This window comes from Trichechus manatus, unplaced genomic scaffold, assembly GCF_000243295.1.
Source record: "Trichechus manatus latirostris isolate Lorelei unplaced genomic scaffold, TriManLat1.0 scaffold00001, whole genome shotgun sequence".
In the NCBI taxonomy this organism is placed as follows: domain Eukaryota; kingdom Metazoa; phylum Chordata; class Mammalia; order Sirenia; family Trichechidae; genus Trichechus; species Trichechus manatus.
In genome coordinates, this window is record NW_004443937.1 from 41708497 (window position 1) to 41733125 (window position 24629).

Sequence of the window (24629 nt, forward strand, 5' to 3'; positions counted from 1 at the left end):
AATGGCAAAGGGTTTAAATAGATGTTTTTTTCCAAAGAAGATATACAAATGGTCAATAAGCACCTAAAAAGATGCTCAACATCACTGCAAATCAAAATCAATACGATAGCTGTAATCAAAAAGACAAAGACTCTAAAAAGGGTTGGTGAGGATATAGAGAAATTGGAAGCCTCATACATTGCTGGTGCAAATGTAAAACTATGCAACTGCTTTGGAAAACAGTTTAAAGCTGCTAAAAAAAACTTAAACATAGAGTTATCATATGACCCAGCAATTCTACTTCTACCCAAGAGAATACCCAATACGGAATTCTCTATACCCAAGAGAATCGAAAACACAGGTCTACATAAAAAACTTGTACATGAATGTTCATAGCAGCAATATTTATAATGGCCAAAAGATGGAAACAACCCAAATGTCCACCCACTCATGAATGGATAAACAAAATGCGGTATATCCATGCAATGAAATATTCAGCCATAAAAAGAAACTGATAACATGCTAGGACAAGGATGAATCTTGGAAATACATTGAGTGGAAGATGCCAGACTCTTAAGCCTATGTAATACGATTCCATTTATATGAAATGTCCACAACAGGCATATACTTAGAGGCTCAAAGGACATTAGTGGTTGCCTAGGGCTGGTAGGGGGTAGAGGGGTAGGCAATGGGAAGTGACTGCTATCTGGTATGGGATTTCTTTTTGGAGGGAAGACATGTTCTGAAATTCAATAGTAGTCATGGTTGTACAACTTTGTGAATGTATGTGAATTTTATTTCAAAATGTATGTGAACTGTATCACAAACAAACAAAAAAAGAAGCTCCAAGGGGAGAAAAATCCAGAGGGGATAGGATTCTGGAAAGTTTGAGCTCAAAGGGATCTTAATTAACTTTAGAGATCACAAAAAATAGGTTTTTAAAAGCGGGCTCTCCGAAGCCTAAGGGCTTGCTCACAGTCCCCCAGAAATGCTCGCGTGGGTGGTGGGCGTTGGACAGTGAAGAAGCGCAGAGGTGGAGAGGAACATGGCAGCTCAGCCTCGCGGTTCTCTCTTCCTCATCCCCTTTCCCATGTCAGTCAGAGAAGCCCTACTTTTATTCGTTTCATATGTTGGCCTTCTGGGTAAGGTCTGAAGAACCAATTCTGCAGCTACAAGCAGCCGGAATCAAACCAGAATAGTGTTATCATTTTAGAGATGAGGAAGCCTAGACTCAAAGAGGCTGAATGAATGATTTGCCCAACTCAGTCCGCAGCACAGTCAGGGCCAGAAGCCATGTGTCTGGACACCCAACCCAGGCCTTCCAGTAGGGGGTCGTCCTAGTGCCTGTGCCCTTCTACTCATCCTTAGTCACTGAGTCTCCAGGCCACTGGTTCTCACAGTGCTGCCCCTCCGTCCAGCATCATTAGGGAAGCTGTCAGAAATGCAAATTCTTGGGCCGCATCCCAGATCCATCAGAAACTCTTGGGGTGGGGCCCAGCAATCTGTGTTTTAAGGAGCCTTCTAGATGAGTCTAATGTACACTGACATTTGAGAACCTCTGCCCCAGATCATTCAAATGCAGCAAATGGGTCCGGGAAGAGAAGCAAGAGGCTACCTGTGTTTGACCCCGCTGCCTGGAGTGTAACCCCTGGGGAGAGGCCCCTTCTGCTCCTGAAGCTGCCTGGGGGTGGCAGAGGAAATGACTTGGGGACAAACAAGGATGGAGAGGATCTTGCCAGGAAGAGAATACCACCAAGCCACATTTAAAAATGGAAGGTGCCGAGAGAGAAAATAAATAGCGAATAAGAGCAAATATAATTTAGTAAAAATTCTGAGCATGTAAGGCTGGTATCGAAGATCTGATTTAGGAGCAATTTATGCCAATTGGCAACAACATGAGAGTTGCCAGAAATGTTTCTGAATTAATTCTAAATTGGTATATGAATATCTAGCTGGCTTAAGGCCACCAGAGAGAAATGATCGTGATAGTCTTTAATCAAGCCCAAGTTGCTGTTTCCTTCTCCTTTACATTTTAAATACCGCCTTGGCATTGGAAACTTAGCAAAGGATGAAACTTTTGGTCATGGAAGTTTCACAATCAATTCAATCAATCGAAAAGTCTACGATTTCCGGAACCTGCTGGCCTGGGACTGGTAACAGAGTGATCTAACATGATAAGTTACGGAAATTGCCTGGTGCAAGAAAGAAAGACCTCCTGCTTTCCAAATGTTCAAAGTGATAAAATGCACCTCACGCATGCAAATAACCTGCATTCTGGCAAACACAGATCTGTTAGAGACACCAGCCTAATGAGAAAGGTCATCAAACACGATTTGGCTTAAAGGAACTTTGCGGCCACCCCAACTCCCGCCAAGAATCAGGTCCAAGTGAATGGTATTCTCACCAGCACACGCCTTAGAAATGTATTTGACAAACAGATACCACAAGCTTATCTGCAGACTGTGTGTAAGTATATTTCTGAACCTAGTAGATAGAAGGAATTTGTGAAGATATCTTCTACATGATCGATAGAGGGGAAAAAATATGTTTTGTTTTTTTTTTTAAATTTTTTTTTTTTTACCTCTTGGCCCATTTCCATGCTGCAAAGTTTTGTTGATTGAGCTTTGGCATCCACCATAACATTAAACATGGTGCATATTGACTGTGGGACTCGAAAATCTGTTGATCGACTGGTTTTTTGCAGCTTAACTTCAAATGCAATCCTGGTTCTATTAAAACAAAGTGGGAAAAGACCAGTTCAGCGTTGAGATGGCAGCAGGTGGAGAAGACATTTTCCAAGAGGTCAGGGAAAAAGAAAATAGGAGGCTGTAATCAGTTTCAATTGACAACGACTTCCCATGTGTTCTCTTTTAAATGATCTTCCCGACCATGGCGGGCCTATTCACAGAGACAGCCACATAAGCCCCCCTTTCTCGGCAGTGCACGGAACACCTGTAGCTTGGTGTGCTTCTGTCGTCTTCATGCTATGGCGAACCCAACTGCAGGAGGATGAATGAGTGAACACAAACCCCATTACAGCATTATAGCATATGCACCTTCTCTCACGTGGGCAACTGCCCACCTTGAATCACTTCACTGAAAAAAAAAAAAAAAACCAAAAAAAACACAAAAAAACGGCTTCTAATCTTCAAAACCTCATGGTGGGGAAAAAAACCTTAAGGGACATTTATTGTTTTTGTTCTTTCTGGTTTTAAAAGAGACTGAAATCCAACACGTTTATTATATTGCTTTAGAGACTACACAAATATTTTTTTGCTCGTTAAAGCAAAAGGCAATACACTAAGCTGTTAAAGATGGCTACCCTAGGGGAAGAAACGAAAATCGGAAGAGTAGTATCGGGGAACTTCTATTATGTTGTTTTTTTCCAACGTCAACCTATTATTTTGCAATAAGAATATATTATTTTTATCATTCAAAATGTCATAGTATACTTAGCAATTCAAGAATTGTGTAATGATGGAAGCCTAACATAATTCTGACATAGTCCCAGTACCAGTACCCAGTTGCAGTCAAGTCGGTTCTGACTCATGAAGACCCATGTGTGTGTCAGAGCAGAACTGTGTTCCATAAGGCTTTCAATGGCTGATTTTTTGGAAGTAGATTGCCCGGCCTTTCTTCCAAGGTGCCTCTGAGTGGACTTGAACCTCTAACCTTTTCGTTAGCAGCTGAGCACATAAACTGTTGGCACCTCCCAGGGACTCCAATTCTGACATAGTCAGATCACAGAATGACACCAGCAATGTGCTCATCATTTACAGGCAAAACCTAGCCTGGCGTGGCCAGCTGGTAATGCAGGTATATGATCCTCAGTATCAGCACTGTAAAGGGGCCTGGTTATGTCTTAAACGGTTTCAGAGAAGTGGGTCACATCATCACTTGTCTTTAAAGAAAAACACCCTAGTTAGCAAGTGGCCTTATTAAAGCCTCTTTTGGTCCAGTGCGTCTTTTCAGCCCTGTTCACTGTCAGGTCCTGGAGATCACGCAGCCCCCAGGAAAGCATTGCTTGAAGAGGTACTGCACTCATAGTTTTCTAACAGTGCCCAGGAGGACGGCACAGCTAAGTTAGCTCAGGAAACGTGCCAGCTTGCTAACACACCCGGGTGCACGCAGGGAAGCCAAGTCTAATTTCTAAGGTTGGAAGCCCAGTTCTTAAGAAAAAAACTTAAAAAAAAAAAAAAAACCATACAACACCCCTATATATTATAGGATCCTGTTAAAGATAAATGTATCTTGGCTTCTAAAGGCTCAGTGCATGAAGCCACTTTCTAATCATGCTGATCATTTTAAGCTGCACTGAACATGCTTCGTTTTCTGGCTTTGTGGAAAGGTAGCCCGACGGGGATGGAGTTGGACGGGTCCCTGTACTGATCTGCGGAAGCTGGTGTGCCACTTCCGGCCCTGCTAGAGAAATGGAAATGATACATGGCTCCCTCTCAATGAAGCAAACGTCTTCTGCTCTCGCAGGAGAACTGCTCATAGCCCCTGGAGTGTGGTGCTGTGGAGAGAGGAAGCTGAATGCAAAATTAATGTGACCGAGAGGGCTGATACACACCGACATTTTCTCTATGGGACCAAAAGCCAGGAATGGAGAGGCCACTTAATGAAACCAACTGTGCTTGAGGGCAGAGTCAGGTACCCGTTTTGTGCCTAGTACGGTACCCGATACAGACTAGACTGGAGGCTCTGCAAATGTCTGTTAAATGAGTGACGAAACTTAGAAATGAGAAGCGCCTTTCTCGCATTTTGCAAACTTACAGCTAAGAAACAATGCCCTTACTAAGTTGTCCTTCCAGGACAAGGGGCTGTGGATTCTGTCCCGAAGGGGAAGGCATGGGTTCTAGGCTCTGCTGGTATAGACTCTCCGTCCTGGAACAACCAAGGACATCTTCACGTTCTTCCCTCTGAGTCTGGAGCTCTGAGGCTGATATTTCCACCTATTTTCGCCTTGTGCTTATGCTTAGGGCTTTAATTGAAAGGGACATCAGGAAATTTAATCGTCCAGGGCCAGTGAGAGGAACACATGTCTTGATGACCAACTTCTGTCCACAGAAGTTTACTCAGCAGCTGCTGCGTGCCAAGCATGGGGCTGAGACCTGGGGAGAGCAAAGGGCACAAAGAAAGAATATGCTCTACTCCCTGCCTCTGAGCAGCTCACACTTTATGAGGTAGCTGACTCACAAAGGTGTCACTACAGTGTGGGAAGGGATAAAACAGAGTCACCGTCACCTCTGACATCCACATGTCTTCCCGCTGTCTCTAAGCATCTCCCTATTTCTTATTCTCAGCAGGCTGGCTTCTCAGAGAGGGATATGAATGTCTTACTGTGCAACTGTGTGTACCACTTCAAAAGCTGGCCGTAAGTAAGTTTTAATTCTAATGCATTTCAGCCCCTGGAACAGATCAGGGGACCACTTTCTGCCTCAGGGAACTGTCCTGAAAGAAAGTAGGTTTTTTGTTTTTGGTGGAATGGTTTGACCATAGGAAAAGAGAGTTGCTTTTCCTGAACTTGATATAGTCTATGCATGGGGTTGCCATGAGTCACGATTGACTCAATGGCATCTTGTTTTATATATGAGATGCTGGAATTCAGAACGCTAAGGGAGCATTTTGACCTTGGGTTTGAGATATAGTCCTGCCTTTAGTTCCAAGAATGGGAAGAAAATAGTAAAACACAAAATCTGGATCACCAGGACTTTAAGCTTCCAGAAGTGGCATCAGACACTTGCCCAGATTCTCTAGAGCATCTCTCCTTTCCCAAATCCTGCTGAGACACCCACCTCCCTGGGACTGAGTTGCTCTTTTGCCTTTTGAGTTTCCACTTTGGATGCTCTCACTTCTCTTTTATTCTTCCAAGATATAAAAGGATGAACTCAGAGCACTCCTAGCCAAACCCAGCCCCCATCACCTGCAACTGATCAACTGAACTACACAGCATCTGGAGATCTGGAGTGGCCTGAGCTGCCCGAGGTTTTTTTTCAATGAGAAAAATAATTAAACCATTATGAGCTGGAAAAGGAACTTGGACGTGTGTCTGAAGATAGGCAGAGTGATGATGATGATGTTAAATCAGAGGAATTTCATTTCTGTATCTTATAAACAGATAGAGATACTCCATGAGGGAAGCGATGTGGTCTCCCATTCTTCGTTGTATGCCAAGAACTCAGCACTGTGCCTGGCATATAGGAGGTGCTCAGACAATTTTTGTTGAATGGATGCATACTGTCATCATTTTCTTCCCTGCTCCTTCTTAGGACTATCCGCCTGGGAACTTCAAATGCGGCATTCCCACCTCAATACGATGTGCCACAGCGACAAAGCAGGTGGTTGGTGGGGCATCAAAATGCACGTTCAATATTTCACACCCCCTTGTTAATACCTAGTTAGACGCTGGGCAAGACAACTCACAGTTGGCCCATAGCACGTGCTCAGTTCATGTCTACAGGATGGATGATGGTGCTGAGGTCCTGCCTACATTGCTCGTGAATCATTAGATTCCTGCTTGCCTGTACTGGATATGCTAGCTCTAGAACTGCATTGCCTTCTCTTTCTTCCATCCAACCATCCTACCGTGCACACGTGCATACATTTCACGAGTATTTATTAAGTGAATATTTTGTGCCAGAAGTTGCTAGATATTGGGGCTGTAGAGATGAACAGTAACAGATGTGGATCCTTCCCTCATGGAGCCAACAACCACTAGAAACTTGTGGTCAGATTGTTTTGGGATTGAGACAGGTGAGGGGCAGGTGGATGGAGTCTAGGCTTGGGCAGTCAACACTCCAGCTGACTTTGACAAGCAATTACTTCTCCAAAAAGCTCCAAATTATGGCCAATTGACCAAGTGGCCATCTAACAACCAAAGAAGTTAAGCCGATTCCGACTCACAGCGACCCTACAGGACAGAGCAGAACTGCCCCATAGGGTTTCCAAGGAGTGGCTGGTGGATTTGAACTGCCAACCTTTTGATTAGCAGCCATAGCTCTTAACCACCGCGCCATCTAGCCTTCCTTAATCAGTGCAGAGAAAGCATGCAGAACCTGTCCAGCCACCTACGCTTACCTTTTGACACAAGATTCAATCATGTCACTGGCCATGAGCTTTAGCCGTTGTTCCAGGTGTTTTCCAAACTCTTCTTCCGGCCAGTGCAAGTCCCTAATGAAGGTCTGCAGGGCATCGAGTTTCCAGAACAGATCTTCTGAGGTGCCTGATCCATTACTGGCAGAATAAAGATCAGAGAACAAGAGTCATCCACTGGCCTCAGGCTCCGAAACAGCTGACACAAAGGCAACCGGGGCTGGAAGGCACACAGCGGTTTCCACATACAGAACGGCGTGTGCTGGCAGTGGAGGCGGGGCCATCCCCACCAGCAGATTTTGAGTTTTACCATACACGACTCAGTCTGCTTTGCTCGGCCAATTATTCCAGACCAGTGAGAAGTCTGAAGAAGGTATTGTCCCATAACAAGTAGGAGAACAGCGTATGGTAAAAATCAGCCTTCTTTCGATAACCACATTAACACATGTGATGATTCAAATGAAGGCCACGGACCAGGGGGAGAAATAAGTCTCAGCAGATAATAACTACATGACAACATGCAGTTATTAACACTCAGGGTTTCATGCATTTCCCCAGCCCACCTCCAGAGCGGAGGCCTTGAAGACTGCAAAAGGACTTCTGTTTCCAAAGGACAGTGCTAACACAGTGGTGGGCGAGGACCTCTTTCTCTCTTGAAGAGCTGGAAAGAAATCGGGGTGACTCCAATCAAGACGGGCACACCTGGATACCTTGAAGCCAAGATTCCTGGTCAGTTTAATTGTTCCTGCAATTATCACAGGCCAGCCCACTGCATAGGCAGCCCCAGGCCGAGGGCGACGGGGGCCGGTGAGTGGACAAGGGATACCCGCAATGCTTTAGGGCTCAAAACCTGAGCTCCTTCACCGCTGCACCATCTTACCAGCCTTCTGTACAGATGGAGACATTGGTCTGGATCCCTTTCTACACAATGACGTCTAAGAGACGTTTACCTGGGGCGTCTTCAGAAAGCCTGTGCACAGGAAATGCTCCATCTCTCACCCTCTTGCCCTTCTTGGCTGGCTGTCTCTTCGTAACAATCCCATTTGGAGCTCGGAGGGGAGGCCGCCCCCCACCCCCTTCCTCGCATACCACTAATGCTAACACGGTAATTTATAAGATGTCCGACAAACCATGCATTACCACTTGTTCTGACATCGTCTATAGAAACAGATGAGAGTGGGTGTTTCTATTGTGACAGATGCCAGCTGCATTGAATTAATGCTTCAGAGAGAAATAGAGCTAGTGCATAAACGCGTACACAGCTACTGCGGGGTAGGGAGGGGCAAACTCCCAACATGCCGACAGGCACCCTACGGCCTGGACCAACAGGGTAATGCTCTCAAGGACAGACCAGTCTGAGGTCAGTACGTAGATGTATCTGACACGAAGGAGCAGGTAACATGGAAACACGTCCTTAAAATGAAAGGTGGCAAAGGAGGTGACCGGAATTATGAAAAGATATAGAATCAGGCATTTCCCGGTGGGTGACTGAGAACCCACACCTTCTTCTCAGATACTGCCGTAAGCACTGTTCAAAGGCGGGGGAACGCACTGTCCCCCCGGGAAAGTTCATCCTTCCCCTGACCCCATCCTATGCTTGGGAAAAAGAACCTCAACTTTGTCTAGCTTAAGTCCCATTTTGGAACTGCATGGTTATATGTTTTAAATCATTAAGTACACATGAATGCAATAATTGGTATTTATTACAACAACATTTTGACACCCATCTGGTTTCAGAGTTTCAAAAAATTCTTCTAGGGTTTTTTTTTTCCTTTTCTTTGAAGAGCTTATTATTAAGTTTTGACATGAGGAAAAGAATATTTTCTTTTTATTTTTAAGATAAACTGTTAATGTTAAGGCAATAGCACCAAGATTATTTTGATTGCTGAGCAGTTACCAAAACGTGTTCCCACTCATGCCTTAATTAATGGAACAGAGACCATTAGCTGCGTTATCACAATGTCTTGATTCATATCTTTTCAAAAACAATGTCACAGAGCATGCACAGAGGAAGGTAGGAGAAGCTTTCAGATATTTATTCTTTAAAATTTTTAACAGATACTACCTAATCTAACTTTTAATATTAGTCATCTTAGCATGAATATGATTTGTGGGTTTTTTTTTAGAAGATTGTTTTTCAGAAGTAAATTTTTGGAGGTTTTGTCTTTAAAAGAGAATCGGACACATTGACCATATGATTTCTTTGTGAGCTCGCAAGCAAATGTAGGTTGTTATAAATATGAGACAGCTTTGGAGGAGCCAGGTACAGCTGTCATTTAAACGTCCTGTTCTCTAGCTGGATCACTGCGAAAATAAAAATGCCGAGGACCATCTTGATGGATGTGATTGTAAGATTTCAGAACATCACTGCCAGCTTCAGATCATTTTTTATTCCTTTGATAATAACACTTCCCTTTGAAAATGTGCCAATTTATTCTTTCTAGAAAAAGCTTATCTGGCCTGTAATTAGCTCGGGTCCAAGACAAGGATCAAAGAAGGCTACAGAACCGCTAAACCTTATTGCACGTATTAAATCATGCACGTGGTTCTAATTTGATTTCTCTGAGGTAGAATTTAGGAGTGCTGGGTCTTCCCACTAAGGAAACAAGGACAAAGGATTTGTTTCCTAAGCTAGAAACCATGGCTGCTCAGACCCCACATCTCCAAAGTGCCGGCTGAAAGCGATGGAGCAGCCCCAAGGGAAACCACCGCAGGCATGCCTGCCTTTCAGACCACGGATGATGTGGCTACCAAAAATTCAAATGTTTTGTGGTTTGAATCTTGAATTTTCAAATTCCCAAAGACCTTCTTGCTACCTAGATAGCTCTCAATGTTCCATATTGCATTATAACCCTTGAAAGTATCTTTACAGAATGTCTGCATTATTAAGGCTGGATCCATTCACAAGTCGTCATTTAGCCCTGAACGTACTATTACTATATCCTACCATTTGGTGACACAGAAATAAGCTTTATGGTTCAAACCAACCCAAACAAAAACCAACCCATGGTCGTCGAGTCGATTCCGACTCATGGTAACCCTATAGGACAGAGTAGAACTGCCCCATAGGGTTTCCAAGGAGTGGCTGGTGGATTCGAACTACCAACCTTTTGGTTAGCAGCTACAGCTCTTAACCACTGAGCCACCAGGGCTCCTATGGTTCTTACAGTTTCTAGAAAATTATTTATTTATTAAACAAAACCCAAAAAACTTCTAGGTAAGTGTATTTTCCTCTTAAATTTACATCAGGTCAGAGATGACTGGCTAGCCCATTAAAGAGGTTTCCTGGGCTATTTTTGCATGAGTAACTCCTAATGTCATGTCACCTGCATTAAAAAAAAAAAAAAGGGCATAATGCTTTTGCAAAAGAACTCAGGAAGTGAAACATCGTTCCTCAAGCGTTCAGTGGGCGTAAGACAAATTGTTAGTGCTGTATATATATAGAAAATGTCTCACAAACACGATGCATGCCAGAAATAAACAATATTGTCTCTGTATGATCAGCAAAATATGTCTAATTACCTATCTTCATCTCTGTTATATAGGATGTATGGAAATAATACATATCCATGCCAAGATTACTTAAATTTAAATTAGGTCTAATGTGAACTGAATACACACTCAGCATCATATATAGCAGCCATCCATGACGGTGCCGAAAAAGTAGGCATTTGTGGGATGCCTAGAGGGATGTTAACTGGCAGATTTGGTACTTTGGGAAGGTTCACATTGGGTAGGTTCACATTGGGTAGGTTACTGGTTAAACTCCTGTGGAAGAAACAGACAGAAAGAAAAAATACCATCACAGTGACAATGCAGATGTGGCAAAAGCACACGACAGTTGTAAATAAACTGGCTGAGCCCACAGCAAGACAAGAGCAGAAACAACACACTCCCAGAAAGCAGTTAATGGATGGAAAGCTGTGGTGGAGCTCAGTATTCAGAGAGAAATGACAACAGTTAACGGGGGGAAAAAAAAACCCAGAAAAACAACTGTCACAGAGCGACTTAAAAGCGTGGACATTCATGGAGCACCCCTACAAAATGATCACATTGTTTAAATGGCTCTGGGAGAGCCCTTCTGTTTCCAAAGTGACTGCCAAAAGCACCTAGCACCTATGTCATACTGAGAACTTGAGGTTCATGGGACCCTCGGTGTTGTTATGACTGGGGATGCTGTGACGTAGCCAAGATTGAGAGAAATGGTGGGACACTCTGATTTGTTTGTTTTTGTTTATAAATTATTTTTGATTAAGGCACTTATTACGAGTCAGAAATTAGACAAAAGATGTAACAGGAAGTTCACCCACTTGAATGCACACATAATGGTGACATACAGAAACGAAATCCTTTCCAATGGCTACTTTTGGAGACTGGTGTACTTGGAATGGGATGTCAGAGTTGATGGCTAAGAGGAAGCAATCTTATCAAGAAAAAGGATCAGTGCGAGATAATTCTATACAACGCTGGAAGAAAATTAAGTTTCACTAAAGTGGAGAAAGGTTTACACATAGAAACAGGTACCTGGGAAAAGAAAAGATTCCCCGATTCAGCTCTTACATTAAATTCTTTGGCCCAAAGGGGATTTAAAATGTAACCTCATATCATAGTGGTCACCCTCGGAAGTGGGACAGAGACCGGAAGGAAGCATGGCAGGGGAGCGGGGAGACTCGTGGTGATCTGTTTCTTGATCTGGGCGATGCTTACAAGGGTGTGTGCAGTTCATGAAAATTAATAGAGCTATGATTTTGCTGTAAAACGTTAAAATAAAAAAAGGTAGAATGGTTAAAACGGTTATCTTGTCCAGCTTTCTGTTTTCGAACAAAGACTGACCAGCTGATACAATGAAAGAGAGATGGACGGTTTTATGAGTCGAGAGAAAATAAAACGAAGAACCCAACTTGAATCAACCGTATCCTTTGGGGGGCCTGTGTCGTGCACTGCCACACAGGCTGCTCCTGTGTTCCTCTGTCATGGCACTTTAAGGGTGCTCCATCGGGCCAAAGCCCCTGGCACAGTAGAGCCCAGCCCAACTCTGCATCTGAGAAGAGCCTTCCCATGTGAGAGGAGCTGACAGCACTTTGGCAAAGGAGTTGAGGTTCTCTTTTTGGATCTTGCAGGAGGAGAGCAGTTTTGCCAAAGCAGCTCTGCCCGGGGCAAGCTGTGTTTGACTAATAGGACGCCTGCAGTGGCTGGGGCTGCTTCTGAGCTCGCTTAGCGAGACAAGCCTCCTGCTAAGCCAGAAATTCTGCACCCTCTAGAAACAAGTCACCCTCTCACAATGGCCACATAGCTCTGACTTTTCAACTGAAAAACCTAGAATGCAGAAGTGCCAACCTGGCATCCTCTTCCTTAAGGGAAACAGGTGTCTGACAGGTTTGTCTAATACATTTCACATTTTGGGAAAGTCAACTATAAGTCTCTCCTTTGGATGTGTTATCAGGAGGGACCAGTCCCTGGAGAAGGACATCACACTTGGTAAAGTAGAGGATCAGTGAAAAAGAAGTAGACCCTCAACGAGAAGGAGTGACACAGTGGCTGCAACAATGGGCTCGAGCATAACCACGATTGTGAGGATGGCACGGGACTGGGCAGTGTTTTGTTCTGTTGTACATAGGTTTGTTACGAGTCAGAACTGACTCGACGCCACCGAACAACAATTTGGGACTAAAGGCCAGTCTACGGGAATGGTCAAGAGAACATGAGCTAAATATGACTATGAGGTAGAAGGGAAAATGGGTCTTTTCCTTACATAGTTTCTGTTTTACTGGGGAATTTGCCTGTGAATTCCGTCCCGGGTGGTTCTCAGTCTTAAACACTGCCATGTAACAAAACTGTTGGCGATTTCCACCGGGACATGTGTAAGCCTATATAAGCAAATGTGATCATTAAAGACTACACATGCTCAACAGTGATCAAGGAATTAGGAGATCTTTAGAGATGGCAGCCTGCAAAGTGAAAATGTCAATTCTGAGCAAATTAAAAGCAGCAAGGAATGAGTAACATACAAATGTCTGCGGAAGCAACTCAATTCAACCATATTAGCGGATGGTGGGCACGCAAACCAGAAACGAGCTTCGTTTTGCACACGACAATTTTTTTAAATTCTCATATTAATCAAAACATACTGTATTTGTAAAATATGACATTTTGACTGGACCACTACACGGGGCTCGTAGAGAAACATTCCCTTCGTATGACATATTAAAATGCTCTACTTTTACAAGGATGAAACACGCTTGGTATTTCTGCTTGCAGCAAAATAATGTGTGTTCTTAATGTCACTAATACTTCATTTGGATGTTAATAACTTATCTTAATAATCAAAGAGGCAATTCCAAGCATAACAGTTTACTAATATCCATGAGAAAAGGGGGCATTTTCCAGTAGCACTTAGTTCAGACTGCGCTCCTGGAGCTGCTGATGGACATAAGAAATCGTTATTTTAAAGAGGGCCCTTTAGCAACTACCTATGAATACGTCCATCACGCTCCTCTGTGAGGATCATGATTGGGTATCTCTGGATCATACAAGAAGTGTGAATTGCAATCCTAACGACTGATAGGTTAAAAATTAGACTCTTTCATTCACTTGGGAAACTCTGCTAAAAAAGAGTAGTTCCCATTCAGGTGAAAGGGTCTGTCCCTGGATCACTGGATTAAAATGTTCTCCTCTGCTCTCCCTTGCATGGATGAACGTTACAGATGTGTGCATGCCTCATCATTTCTGCTGATAGAAGTGACTACAGGCAGAGTCATTCTTCGCTTTCTAGAATTATTCTAATCAAGACTGAGTCTCCATGTGGAAGGAATATAGCTAGACCTTCTCTCCAAGACCTCTGGTTTAGATTCATGGGTGGGGTTAAATTTAAGATACGGAAAGCCTTCTACTTTCATGAGCATTTGTGTTTTTAGACTTAGCCCTTACTTTGGGGCATGCGCACTCTGTAATATCTTTCTAGAGTCTAGAGTGGAGTTTCTTAACCTTTTATTTTATATCATCACCCCACCCCTCACTGTTCTATGAAAATTTAATACCACCGATATACTGTATATCTGTTTATGTACTCTGCGTATAATCAGTTGCTGTCAAGTGGATTCCGACTCATGGCGACCCCATACATATCAGGGTAAAACTACACTCCATAGGGTTTTCAATGGCTATGCTCTTTTGGAAGGAGATTGCCAGGCCTTTCTTCTGAGGCTCCTCTGGGTAGATTCAAGCTGCCAACCTTTTGTTTAGTAGCTGAGCACTTAACCATGTGCACCACCCAGGAACTCCAGCGTATGTATACCTGCACATTATTCATAAAAAGAATACGATTTGTTTCTGTCTGCCTGCCTCCAGAGAACAAATTTTTGCTGGCTTGGGGGGGCTATAAAGCCCTTGTTGAGACCTAGAGAATAAAAATTCTGAACTTCATGGGATTTTAGAACCTCCCAACCATCCGCTTCAACCTTATGCTTGCCTCCTGTATAATGCACGCTGGCCCAAACCCACCGTCCACTGTTTCTCTAGCACTCTCGGCTTTCTCTCGTATTTCCCCCTGGCTCATGCACCCGATTCCCCAGGCAATTCGTTCATGACGTCTCGGATCCCTTAGCCGTGGTTCCCCTCTCCTCTGCTCTCTCACAACTCTGCCCTCTGCTCTCTGTACCTGTGACTGCATGGAATACAGCTGGTGTGTGCAACACACTCCCCAGGTGCTCTGAAAAAGAGCCACCTCTCTGTAGTGGCATAACTGGTATTTGAAAGTCATTTTTCTTCTGTGCATGTTGCTCAGACCCAACTACGCTGAAATCCCCAACTAGGGGAATGTATCTTTTTTTCTCTTTCCCATCCCCATAATTTTCCTATTGTATCCTTACTTTTCGTGGCCTGCACGAGCTCCTTAATAAGTATGTCAGTCAGTCAATCAACAAGTATTTATTGAACACCTATTATGTCCCAGGCCCTGTTCCAGGTGCTGGGGAGGCAGTGCTGATCAAACACGTGTGTGAACACAGAGCATCACATTTTCGGGAATACTGGCATTGGAAAAGCCTTGAGGATTCAGAGCCCTTGTTTTACAAAGGAGGATCCCGAGGCTCAGGAAGGTCAAGTGCTTTGCCAGAGGTCACCCAGCAAGTTGTTGGCAGAGTCAGGAGTTCTGAACCCAAGCCCAGTGCTCGTTTATTTCACACCAGGCCATCTAGATATTTGCCAAGGTGTCTTTGGTCTAATGGTTTAATATCATTAAGAGGCAATCTACAAAAGGGCATTCTTTTAAAATTGCTTTTCATACGTGTATCTCAGGCAGAGAGAGAGCGCACGCATCTTGAGAAAGAAACTCAGATTTTGCAGAGGGCATCTATCAAGAAGCAGGGTTTATTTGTACCATTCAGGGCCATCCTGACATTCTCTGTGCCTGGAGGTGCTGAAGCAGAGACTGGGGGACCATCTGTCAGAGGGAAGGTAGCAGTGGGGCCCTGAACGGGGCAAGACTTTGGATTGGAACTTTCTAAGCTTCCTTCCACACTGAAGGCTGTGATGACGAAGAATGAGCTGATGCAGAAAAGCTGGTAGACATGTCGCCCGCCGCCCGGGCTGCTGGGAGGGCTGTGAACAACCTGTCCAACTATGGGCGGTGGCCTTAAGACATGTCCTGATTGATTCCCACGAAGGGCTATGGGCTCCAGATTATATTAACATGGGCTAGCTATCCTCAGCTCTGGTTAGAAGCTAGGAGACGACATTGCTCACCAAGGCGCAGAGATTCCAACCACGACCGTATCTGGCTCAACGGAAACTGAGGTGCAGCCTCTTTTTCTCTCCTTGCAGAGCTGGAAGGCCAGCTTTCAGAGGAACGTAGCCATGGGACTTAGACATTTTACTCTTTCAATCAAGTGACTTCCATTGTACCAAACCCAGATGATGATTACATCTCTATTTCCTTTTCTAGCGTCATCTTTTGAAACAAGATAATCTGAAGAGCAAAGTTTTTGCTCTGTTTTTAGTAAAATCTGTATCTTGTAGCATTTTCTTCTGCTGTCCAAAAGGAAAAAGAAATGCCTGCTTCTTTGTCAACACGGTACTAAGTGGTCAGATGAAGGTTCACACTTTGTTTTTCTTCACACGGTGGAAGCGTGGAGAAACGCCCTTCTCTCGGCACATAAACACGCCCCCAATCTCTTTGATTTCTGTCCATTTTGTGCCATTCTGCAACGCTGTCCCATGGTATCCGCATGCTGTTTACAAATCAGCTAATAAAATGTGTGTGGTTTCAGAGAATTTTAATTTAGCTTATGTTTTGTTGGCACTTTCAAATATCTCCATATACTCTGAAAGGCACGTACTATTTAGCATGAATTGAACAAACTACAAGCACGTTCAGTAACCAACAGTGTAATCTTGGACAGCAAAAAGCTACTTAAAAAAACACATCTACGTAAAGTATTCTCAGGTTACTGTTCACATCTATCACTCCTTCATATATTTTCAGATCTTTTAAATGACTGATCTAAGAGTTCACATTTTATTTTTTTAATCAGCACAAGAATCCCCCACCAAACATTCCCAGGCTGAGACTTTCAATTATGAAAATGACTTTGATTCTCTCTTTACTTCTGATAGTATTAAGGATAGTTAACGCTTCAAAAGGAATAATGGTCCTATATCTGATTTGTGGAGAATTTTACAGATCTTAAATTTAAGATGACCCTAGTGACATTATTGTGGGGCTTCCCGACAATTTTCAGACACTGGGTAGGGACGTTTTTTTTATCAGCCTTTCAGATGACAACACAAACTCAGAGCAGTTCAAACAATCGCCTTCTGGCTGGTAACTGGAGGATGAGGCCCTATATCTAGGGCTATTTAAGAAACAGTGAAGGAGCTGATCGTTTTCTCCCACGGGTTTTGGTAGCGGCGGCCTTCACATTTAAATCCAAGTCAGTAACTGCTATTTCAAGCATATGGACATTACTAATTTAACCTCCTTTTCCTTTTCGCATCAAAGAACAATCGTCTTGATTATAGTGACTCTTCAGAAAGAAAAAAAAAGTCCCCCATTGACGCCTTATCATCAAGGGACCCAGTTTTATCCTCCTGCGACAAAAGCCTGCAGGGTCACATCAACAGACTGTTACAAGCCTGAAAACAACGCGCCAAAAATTTAGATTTCTCGGTGCGTGCAAATGAAGAGCTACCGCTTCTTAACCTGGGCCAAGAAAGGTCCCTCGTGGCTCGGCTGTGGGGGAGGCAGAGAGAGCAATTCGGCATTAACGTCTGTATCAGTCAGAGTCTCGTACAATGTAATGTTAGAGGGAGGACCGCACTTCAGAACATTGCTTCAAGACTGGGCGTGAGTCAAGGCTTCTGAACTGAGCAATACAGCCTCTTGTGTATTTGTTCTGGAGTGCCTGGAAGTTTGCTTGTACATAGACTCATTCTGGTTGCTACATCCCAAAGATGAAGGGGCTGGAGAGAACAAAATGATGTTATTACAGCAGAAGAGATTCTAACAGGGCAAAGCCAATACCAGGCTTTATCAGAGCTTTTTCCAATCACACCAGAAAACTCTTCCGATAGGAGTCCTCTGTCTTTCCAGAAAGGGGAGTCAGAGCTGACACTCGGGCAGGCTAGAGCATCAGCCCTCTCCCTCCTGGGGACTGGAGGTGGCACTGAACCTGCCAAACATCCTCAAATAGGTTCTAAGATTCGCCACACAGTTGTGGAAACTGACCAGTTCACTGCCCACAGGATTTCTTCTGATTTGTCCTGCAGGACACATATCCCATTAAAAAAAAAAAAAAATAAGCGCCGTGGTGAAAAAACATTTAGGACATTCTGGATTAAACAGAGTTAAACAAGATTCCGTATTACTACATTCTCAGTTTTGAAACACACCAGTGTGCTCTGTGGCTCTGCAGGAGACAAGGCTGTGGGGTGGGCCAGTAGGGTAAATAACGTTTCCTAACCACACTTGGCTGTCGAGTCTTGTCTTTTTTCTGAGGTATGTCTCAGAGGCCTAGATCAGGCAAGGGTGAACTATGGCCCGCAGGGCAGCCTCCCGCTTTTGCAAACATTTTATGGGAACACAGCCGGACTCACTTGTTTTGTCTATGGCTGGTTTTGCACTACGATGACAGAGTTGGGTAGTTGTGACGGAGACCAAATGGTTCGTGAAGTCTAAAAGAGTTACTATCTGGCCTTTCACAGAAAAAGTCGGCCGATTCCTTGGCTAGAGGCACCCATGAAGCATACTTTGGGAAGCACTAATCCCCAGGGATAACACCACGGGAGTACGATACACAGTACAAATGTCATAGCCAGGCTTATATTCCTTACCTATCTGGTGCAATAAAACAAAGTTTCTGTTGCCTAAAACATTTCTCAACCTCTTCCCCCCTCCATTTTGGCAAATGGGTGATGATGAGCACCACAGCAGAAAACATGTCCATGCGAACAGTAAAAACCCTATGACACCATTAATCCATCTCTGTATGACTCTCTGCCATTCGCACCCAAACTCCGATGGTATCAAAAGAGGTTTCCTTACTTGACTGGTTCCCATGACTCCCGCTCAAAGCCCCTGTGAATGGATTGTGCAATTGAGGACTCCATCAGATCCACATATCTAACAACAAGTGGGGCAAACAGGTCTTGCAGGTGTTTGTGAAATTTCCCATTGCACAAATTATCTAGAACAGATAAGCAAAAGCTTGGTAAGAAACCACAGTCGCTTTATCAATGTACAATGTACACACAGAGGCAATTGTCTCCTACATTAAGCATGCTCCTGTGAAGGAAGCCAGAAAGAGAGGCAAAAAATAAGGTACACTAACAGTATCAGAGTTCGTGCTTAAATCTGTTTGGAAGGAAAAAAGTGGACCTCAAAAACATTTTACCCGTTTGTGTCGCCCCTCTGAACGGAAAAAGAATCGTGCTGCTTTCAAAAACAACAATCCACACTTCTTGTTCGTTGTTCGTTTTACCTTGCACTCGCCCCCCTCCTCCCATTATGGCACCAAGAAGAAAGAAGAGCCCTCCTCTCTACCACCCTCCCTGGGGAAGCAGCTCTGTTTTATGGCTCTGTGCCACTGTAAGATGGGGTGTTGTTTAGCTAGAAATCGTTTTTTTATCTAGAAAGCATCTTTTGATAAAAACTGCCAAATGTGAAGAGGTTAAGTTAATTAACCTGTTCGAGAGAAGCTAAAACACACAGGGTGGACACCTCTTCTCACACGGCCCTTGGGCTCCTCTGTCTAGGAGAGGGACATCTTGCAATGGGACACTTGTTGGAAGAAAGGGAATGTCTATCTGCTGTGGGAGTAGTTTTTTCTTTCTTTAAGTAATAATAACAGTATGAAGAGCTATACCCAGCCTGAAGTCTGCCTGGGTTAAGGATGTTTCAGCGCCTGTTGATCTGCACACCACTTAAGAATGTCAAACAGTGGAAGGTGATACATACAATCGGTGCGGAGAAAATCGTTCAGCAGCTGAAATAGTGGAAAACTGTCCCACGTGTCTGGGGGCTGCACCTCTAATGCTGCATCCATGTCCACCGCAAAGAGTGACAGGAACGTCTCGGCGTGCTCCACCATTAAGTCTGACCACCATGCAAAGGCCTTTGGGATGTGGCAGAAAAAACAACAGACAAAGACGTGATGAGCTTCCCTCTTGGACCTAGGACATGAACTCACGACTTCACTGTTCAAGATTGATTGTGCATCCATCAGGGCTTGGTAATTTTATTGTAAAGAGAACAGCATTTTTGATACAACAGGGTCTCCAAGCGTCCCAAGGCCATGCCTTTCATGATGCCGGGCTGCCTTAGAGACTCTATTCTGACCTCTTGGTCAGAGGATGCTGCTGTACAAACGACAGACGTCAACTTCTGTTCAATTTACAATAATTCACTATGTTTTGAGTCATGCTCTTGATCACCATTGTGGGCTAGTTCTTGCTCTAAAGTATTAGAATTTGGGAGTTTCTTCACTGTGTTTATGGGTTTTCTGCTGGTCTGCTAACTTGAAATTTTGCGATATTGTTCACCTTATTATCTACGTGCCTGGGGCTTAATTGTCTATGGTCTCATACAAATGCAAGGACTCGTGTTTCCCTACACATGGGAAATGTTTCTCCTATTTCATACCAGGTCAAAGGGAGCCATTGTTGCAATTGCCACAACACTTTTGAGTCAAAATCTCTTTAAGCAGGGAGCCTTCGGTTTGGTATCTGCTCTGTAGGAAGGATCAGGCTTTAGGCTAGGAAACCCTCAGTAAAATTAGGACTTACTTTTCTGGGGGGTTGGACACATATGTACATTGAAAACCAAAAAATATCAGTGAAGTAACTCATTTTCATGCACATGGGTCCTTGGAAATCATTGTGCAGGGTCTCGGGGGCCACATTCGCATCGGACTGGGCCAGATGTGAATGCGATTCAAAGGCATGCATGCATGTTGACTAATCAGTTCTGGCAGGAGCATGCAGAATGAGTGGCGGTGTCAACAGGCCCTTTTGGCTGATTTCAAAGACAGCAGAGAAAAACAAAACACAAAAAAATTGCCAGCCCCTCCTGATCCCCCACCTCCCCACCCAAGGCCATAAAGTATTTACATTGGAAACACTTTCCGGAGCATTCACCAAAAAAAAAAAGAAAAAAAAGATGGGAAGGCGTTTGGAAACATGAAGGATGATTATGGAGAGAATTCCATAAATGAAAGAGTTTGTTCAATGGCCAAGCTCTTCTGTGATTTCTTAGTTATTGGGGATATTCTAATAGCCCCTAAGAGGCAGGCTAGGAGTCCACCTCGCTTCTTTCATGAGACTTCATTTTACTTACTTCTCCTTTATCAACATGTGGCTGGTTTGCAAATTAAATGGAAAAAATCAAGTCATGGACCATTCTGCAAGGTTGGCTTGGCTGGAGATAGACACCTGCTGTTTCCATTTGAATTTACAGTAAGACCTCACTGATTCAGAGCGATGGGGAGGGCAGATGCGAGAGTGTCAGCAACACAGCCTAAATGATTGGGCTTTCTAAACAGACGTATCAGTTTACTGCTTCCAGTGCAGTCTGTAACTGGGTACCAAGTTAAAAGGTATTCATTTGGTCTACTTTGGTTTTCATACGAACGTATTACAAATATGAAAGTTTTTTTTTTTTTTTTAAAAAAACTTCTAATAATTGTAAGGTAAGCTCACCCGTAAATTGAAGACAAAGAGAAGCTTTAATTTCATAGGCCCTGAGAGGGGAAAAAAATGTTCTGGGTTCATCTAACTTGTAAGAAGAACCTTTAGAATTTCCAGAGACATTTGAGATCCTGTCAAACATTTTACTTAAGGAAACTTCAGAGTCATATCTGCAATTGAATTGTCACAAATTCCAAGTATTTGGGTCTGAACCAATGAGGTTTTATTGTAGTGATACCACCTGGGGACAAAGGCCCTGGGCTTTGGGGTTTGTTCCACTGACTGCCTGGTGAAGTCCAGAAGAGGAAGAAATCCTCCCTCCCACCCCTGGCGCTTCCCCAGCCACCCATCTCCTAGGCAGAGGCCATCTCATCACTGGAACCTGCTGGAGGCCCCACCCACCCCACCCTAACCCTATCTGGAGGGCTGGCTCTCATCAACCCTGATCCAGGATGTTGGCAAAATTCACAAAGGCACACCAAAGGTTGGCCAGTACGAATTCTCTAGTCACTAAATTAACTTTCCATCTTCACGGTGAGGCCAGGAAAACATTTACTGGGGAGACTGAGTTGCCTTCCCGACATGATTTTGCTCCAGGATGACAGGAAAAAAACCAACCGAACAAAAAGCAACCCTAAACGCCTGGACTTAAAAATGCTTTAATCCAGTCGCCCACCTCGTTCTCACCAGCTTTTTAATTTAAAAGTTGCAAACCAGAGGCCACAGGAAGCACCCGCTTCTACCATCTACAGAGAACTGAGCCCCCAGGTGTAATTTAACTACTGAGCAAAGATCTACAGTGGTTGGTTGTGTTCATCACCCTATGGCGAGGTAGCCCTACAAAGAACAATGAGTACTGTGATATGAATTATCACCACTGAAGCTCGGCAGAGGAACGGAGGACTCTAGTGAACCAAGAGAATTTAAATTTGGGGTTGTAGAAGCTGTGGAGACTGTGGCTATTTCTGTACATCCTAGGTAATTCTTTCAAAACCCCATAGTGACACCTGATTCTCTGAGAAGGAGCAAAAGATTCTAGCAAGAGAAGTAACAACCGAAGAGCCACATGGTAAGCTCAATCATGGACAGAGTCTGCGTAAGTGAGTTGGGCAAGACAAGGCTTTTTTTAAAAAAACTATATTTATTTATTTTATGCTCGCTGGCACAGGTGAATGCTATTTTTGTACACCAGCTAAAATAATATTTGTAGACATCTTAAGTGTTTAGAAACCTTTTCCAAAGACAATGAGGAGTTATACCTTGGCTTCTAAATACTTACCCAACAGTTTTCATTATTCAAAGGCAAAGATGTGGGTTTTAGGGGTACAGTCAACCACATTAAATACACTGTATATTTTGCACACAAACTAGCATGTATATATGTACCCCTCTATATTCCACAATCCATATATACATATACATACATATACATAGAGAGAGAGACTGGGAAAGTGAAGCAAAAATATATGAAGGCATAATCCCTGTGTGTTTCTGTGTGCATGTGTGTGTTTTAACAGCTTAGACCCTAGAACAGAATAAAAAAAGTTATAAATGTGATAATCGCTACCATATACTGCATGCATGTATATATGATGTATTCTTAGCTGCTGGGAATTTTTTCTATTGGGACATCAATTGCTTTATTTTGGAATTAAAAATGGCTTTAAGGACTATTTTTTTCAGGGGGTGAAGGCAAGTCTATTTGTCACTTTCCTCTTTGTCAGACCACCGAACACATGGCTGTACAGTCAAAATCCATGCTTATGATTGGATGATTTTCTAGAGTTTACTGAGCACCCAAAGAATATGGCAGTGAGTACCGGTCGGTAGAGAAAAACTTGTTTGAATTCCATCCTTCTGGGCAGCAGCAACCCATCTTTGGTGTGCCAGTGCAGATCCTACAGCTTCTGCTGCAGCCCAGCGGTTCTCAAGTCCAGCTGGACGCTGGCATAATCTGGGCAGCTTTAAAACAATTACCAGTGCTTGGCCCTTCCCCATGAGAATCACACTGATTAAGCTGGGGTGACGCCTGGGCATGGGGTATGTTGGAAGAGCTTGCCAGGTGATTGCAATCGGTACTAAAGGTTGAGAACAGGTGGAGGCACCTTTTTTGGCTATACCACCTTGAAACGAAGCCACTCCCCTTTCAATACATTTTGACTGTATCATTCACTTGGTACTTTCCACTTAGGTTTTGTGCTTTTCTTGATTACATACTTACATATTTTGCTTCCTTAGTGATTTGTTCCTAATAAACAAAATAGCCAACCTTTGTTGAGTGCTTACTGTCAGGCATGATACCAAACGCTTCCCTTCACGTGGTCTTCCAGCCCAACAACAGCAGCATAAGGTAGATTCTAGTATGATCTCCAATACACAGGATGAAAGAGGTGAAGGAACTAGCTCAAGGTCACAAAGCATGAAGAGGCAAAGCTGGAATTCAGAGCTCGAGCTCTTGGCTACTCTGTATTCTGTTGCTTGAAGGGCTAGGTTACCTTATAACTAACTCTTTGTCCTTGAAAAATCACCCAGATGGGTGCCTCAGTGCTCAACAAATAGCAAATGCTCCATCAGTAGCTTTTAATGGGTTGATTAATTAATCAATTGATCTCAAGGAACGAGATTTTGTGATCGGGTAAAATTGGTAATTTGGGGAACACTCCCGTGCACTTATCTAAAAGCAAACTTGGTTTCTGGAATTCTCAAGTCTGCTAAAGTTTTCAATACTAACTTCTGAAGTTCGGAATGAACACAGAATTGAATTGATTTCTGCCCTAGTTATTCACTCAAAGTGGATTTTGGATATGTAAGATTAAAATATTTTGTGATGATGGTTATCAGGGCCGTTTAAGAGAATGATCAATTTAGTGAAAAAGGGCTTTTTGGAAAAGTGAATATGCCTTCTTTGGAATGTACACAGTCCTCTGGCAGCTCCTTTGAGTCATCTGAAAAAATACACACCCTTTCTCTTAGCCTGTAGCAGCCTCAGAGAATGACTTGATTACAAATCAAGTCTATCCTGTGGTTTTTCTTCTGTCATTCACTTAAGAGCTCAACTGGGACGGAGGAAAACCCTTCACTCATAGCCATGCCTTCAAAAACCGTGTCGATTTGATCAGATATCCTGGGAAAAGCCACAACCACCAAAACAGGGGAGGCCAGACCAGATCCCCTCGCCTCTGGGGACGATTTTGAGGACAGCTGGAAGAGCATACTGACCATCTCTTGGACCCCAATTGCCCCAAGCCGAAAAGAACATCATAAAGAATAGAGTAGAAAAACATTCTAACCCAAGTTAATGTTAGATGCCTGGGGGTTAGTCCTAGGTTTAGATGCCTGGGGGTTAGTCCAAGGTTTAGATGCCTGGGGGTTAGTCC

The 24629-nt window shown here is 43.6% G+C and overlaps 1 protein-coding gene across 1 annotated transcript in view; it reads right to left on the reverse strand.

The window, feature by feature from the left end:
- The window catches only part of CADPS (calcium dependent secretion activator), a 548960-nt gene that overhangs the window by 86587 nt on the left and 437744 nt on the right, over positions 1 to 24629 (reverse strand). Inside the window, 4 exon segments of the mRNA XM_023727714.1 lie at positions 2561 to 2708; positions 7060 to 7215; positions 18614 to 18755; positions 19526 to 19682. Of these exon segments, the coding sequence (XP_023583482.1) occupies positions 2561 to 2708; positions 7060 to 7215; positions 18614 to 18755; positions 19526 to 19682 (603 nt within the window).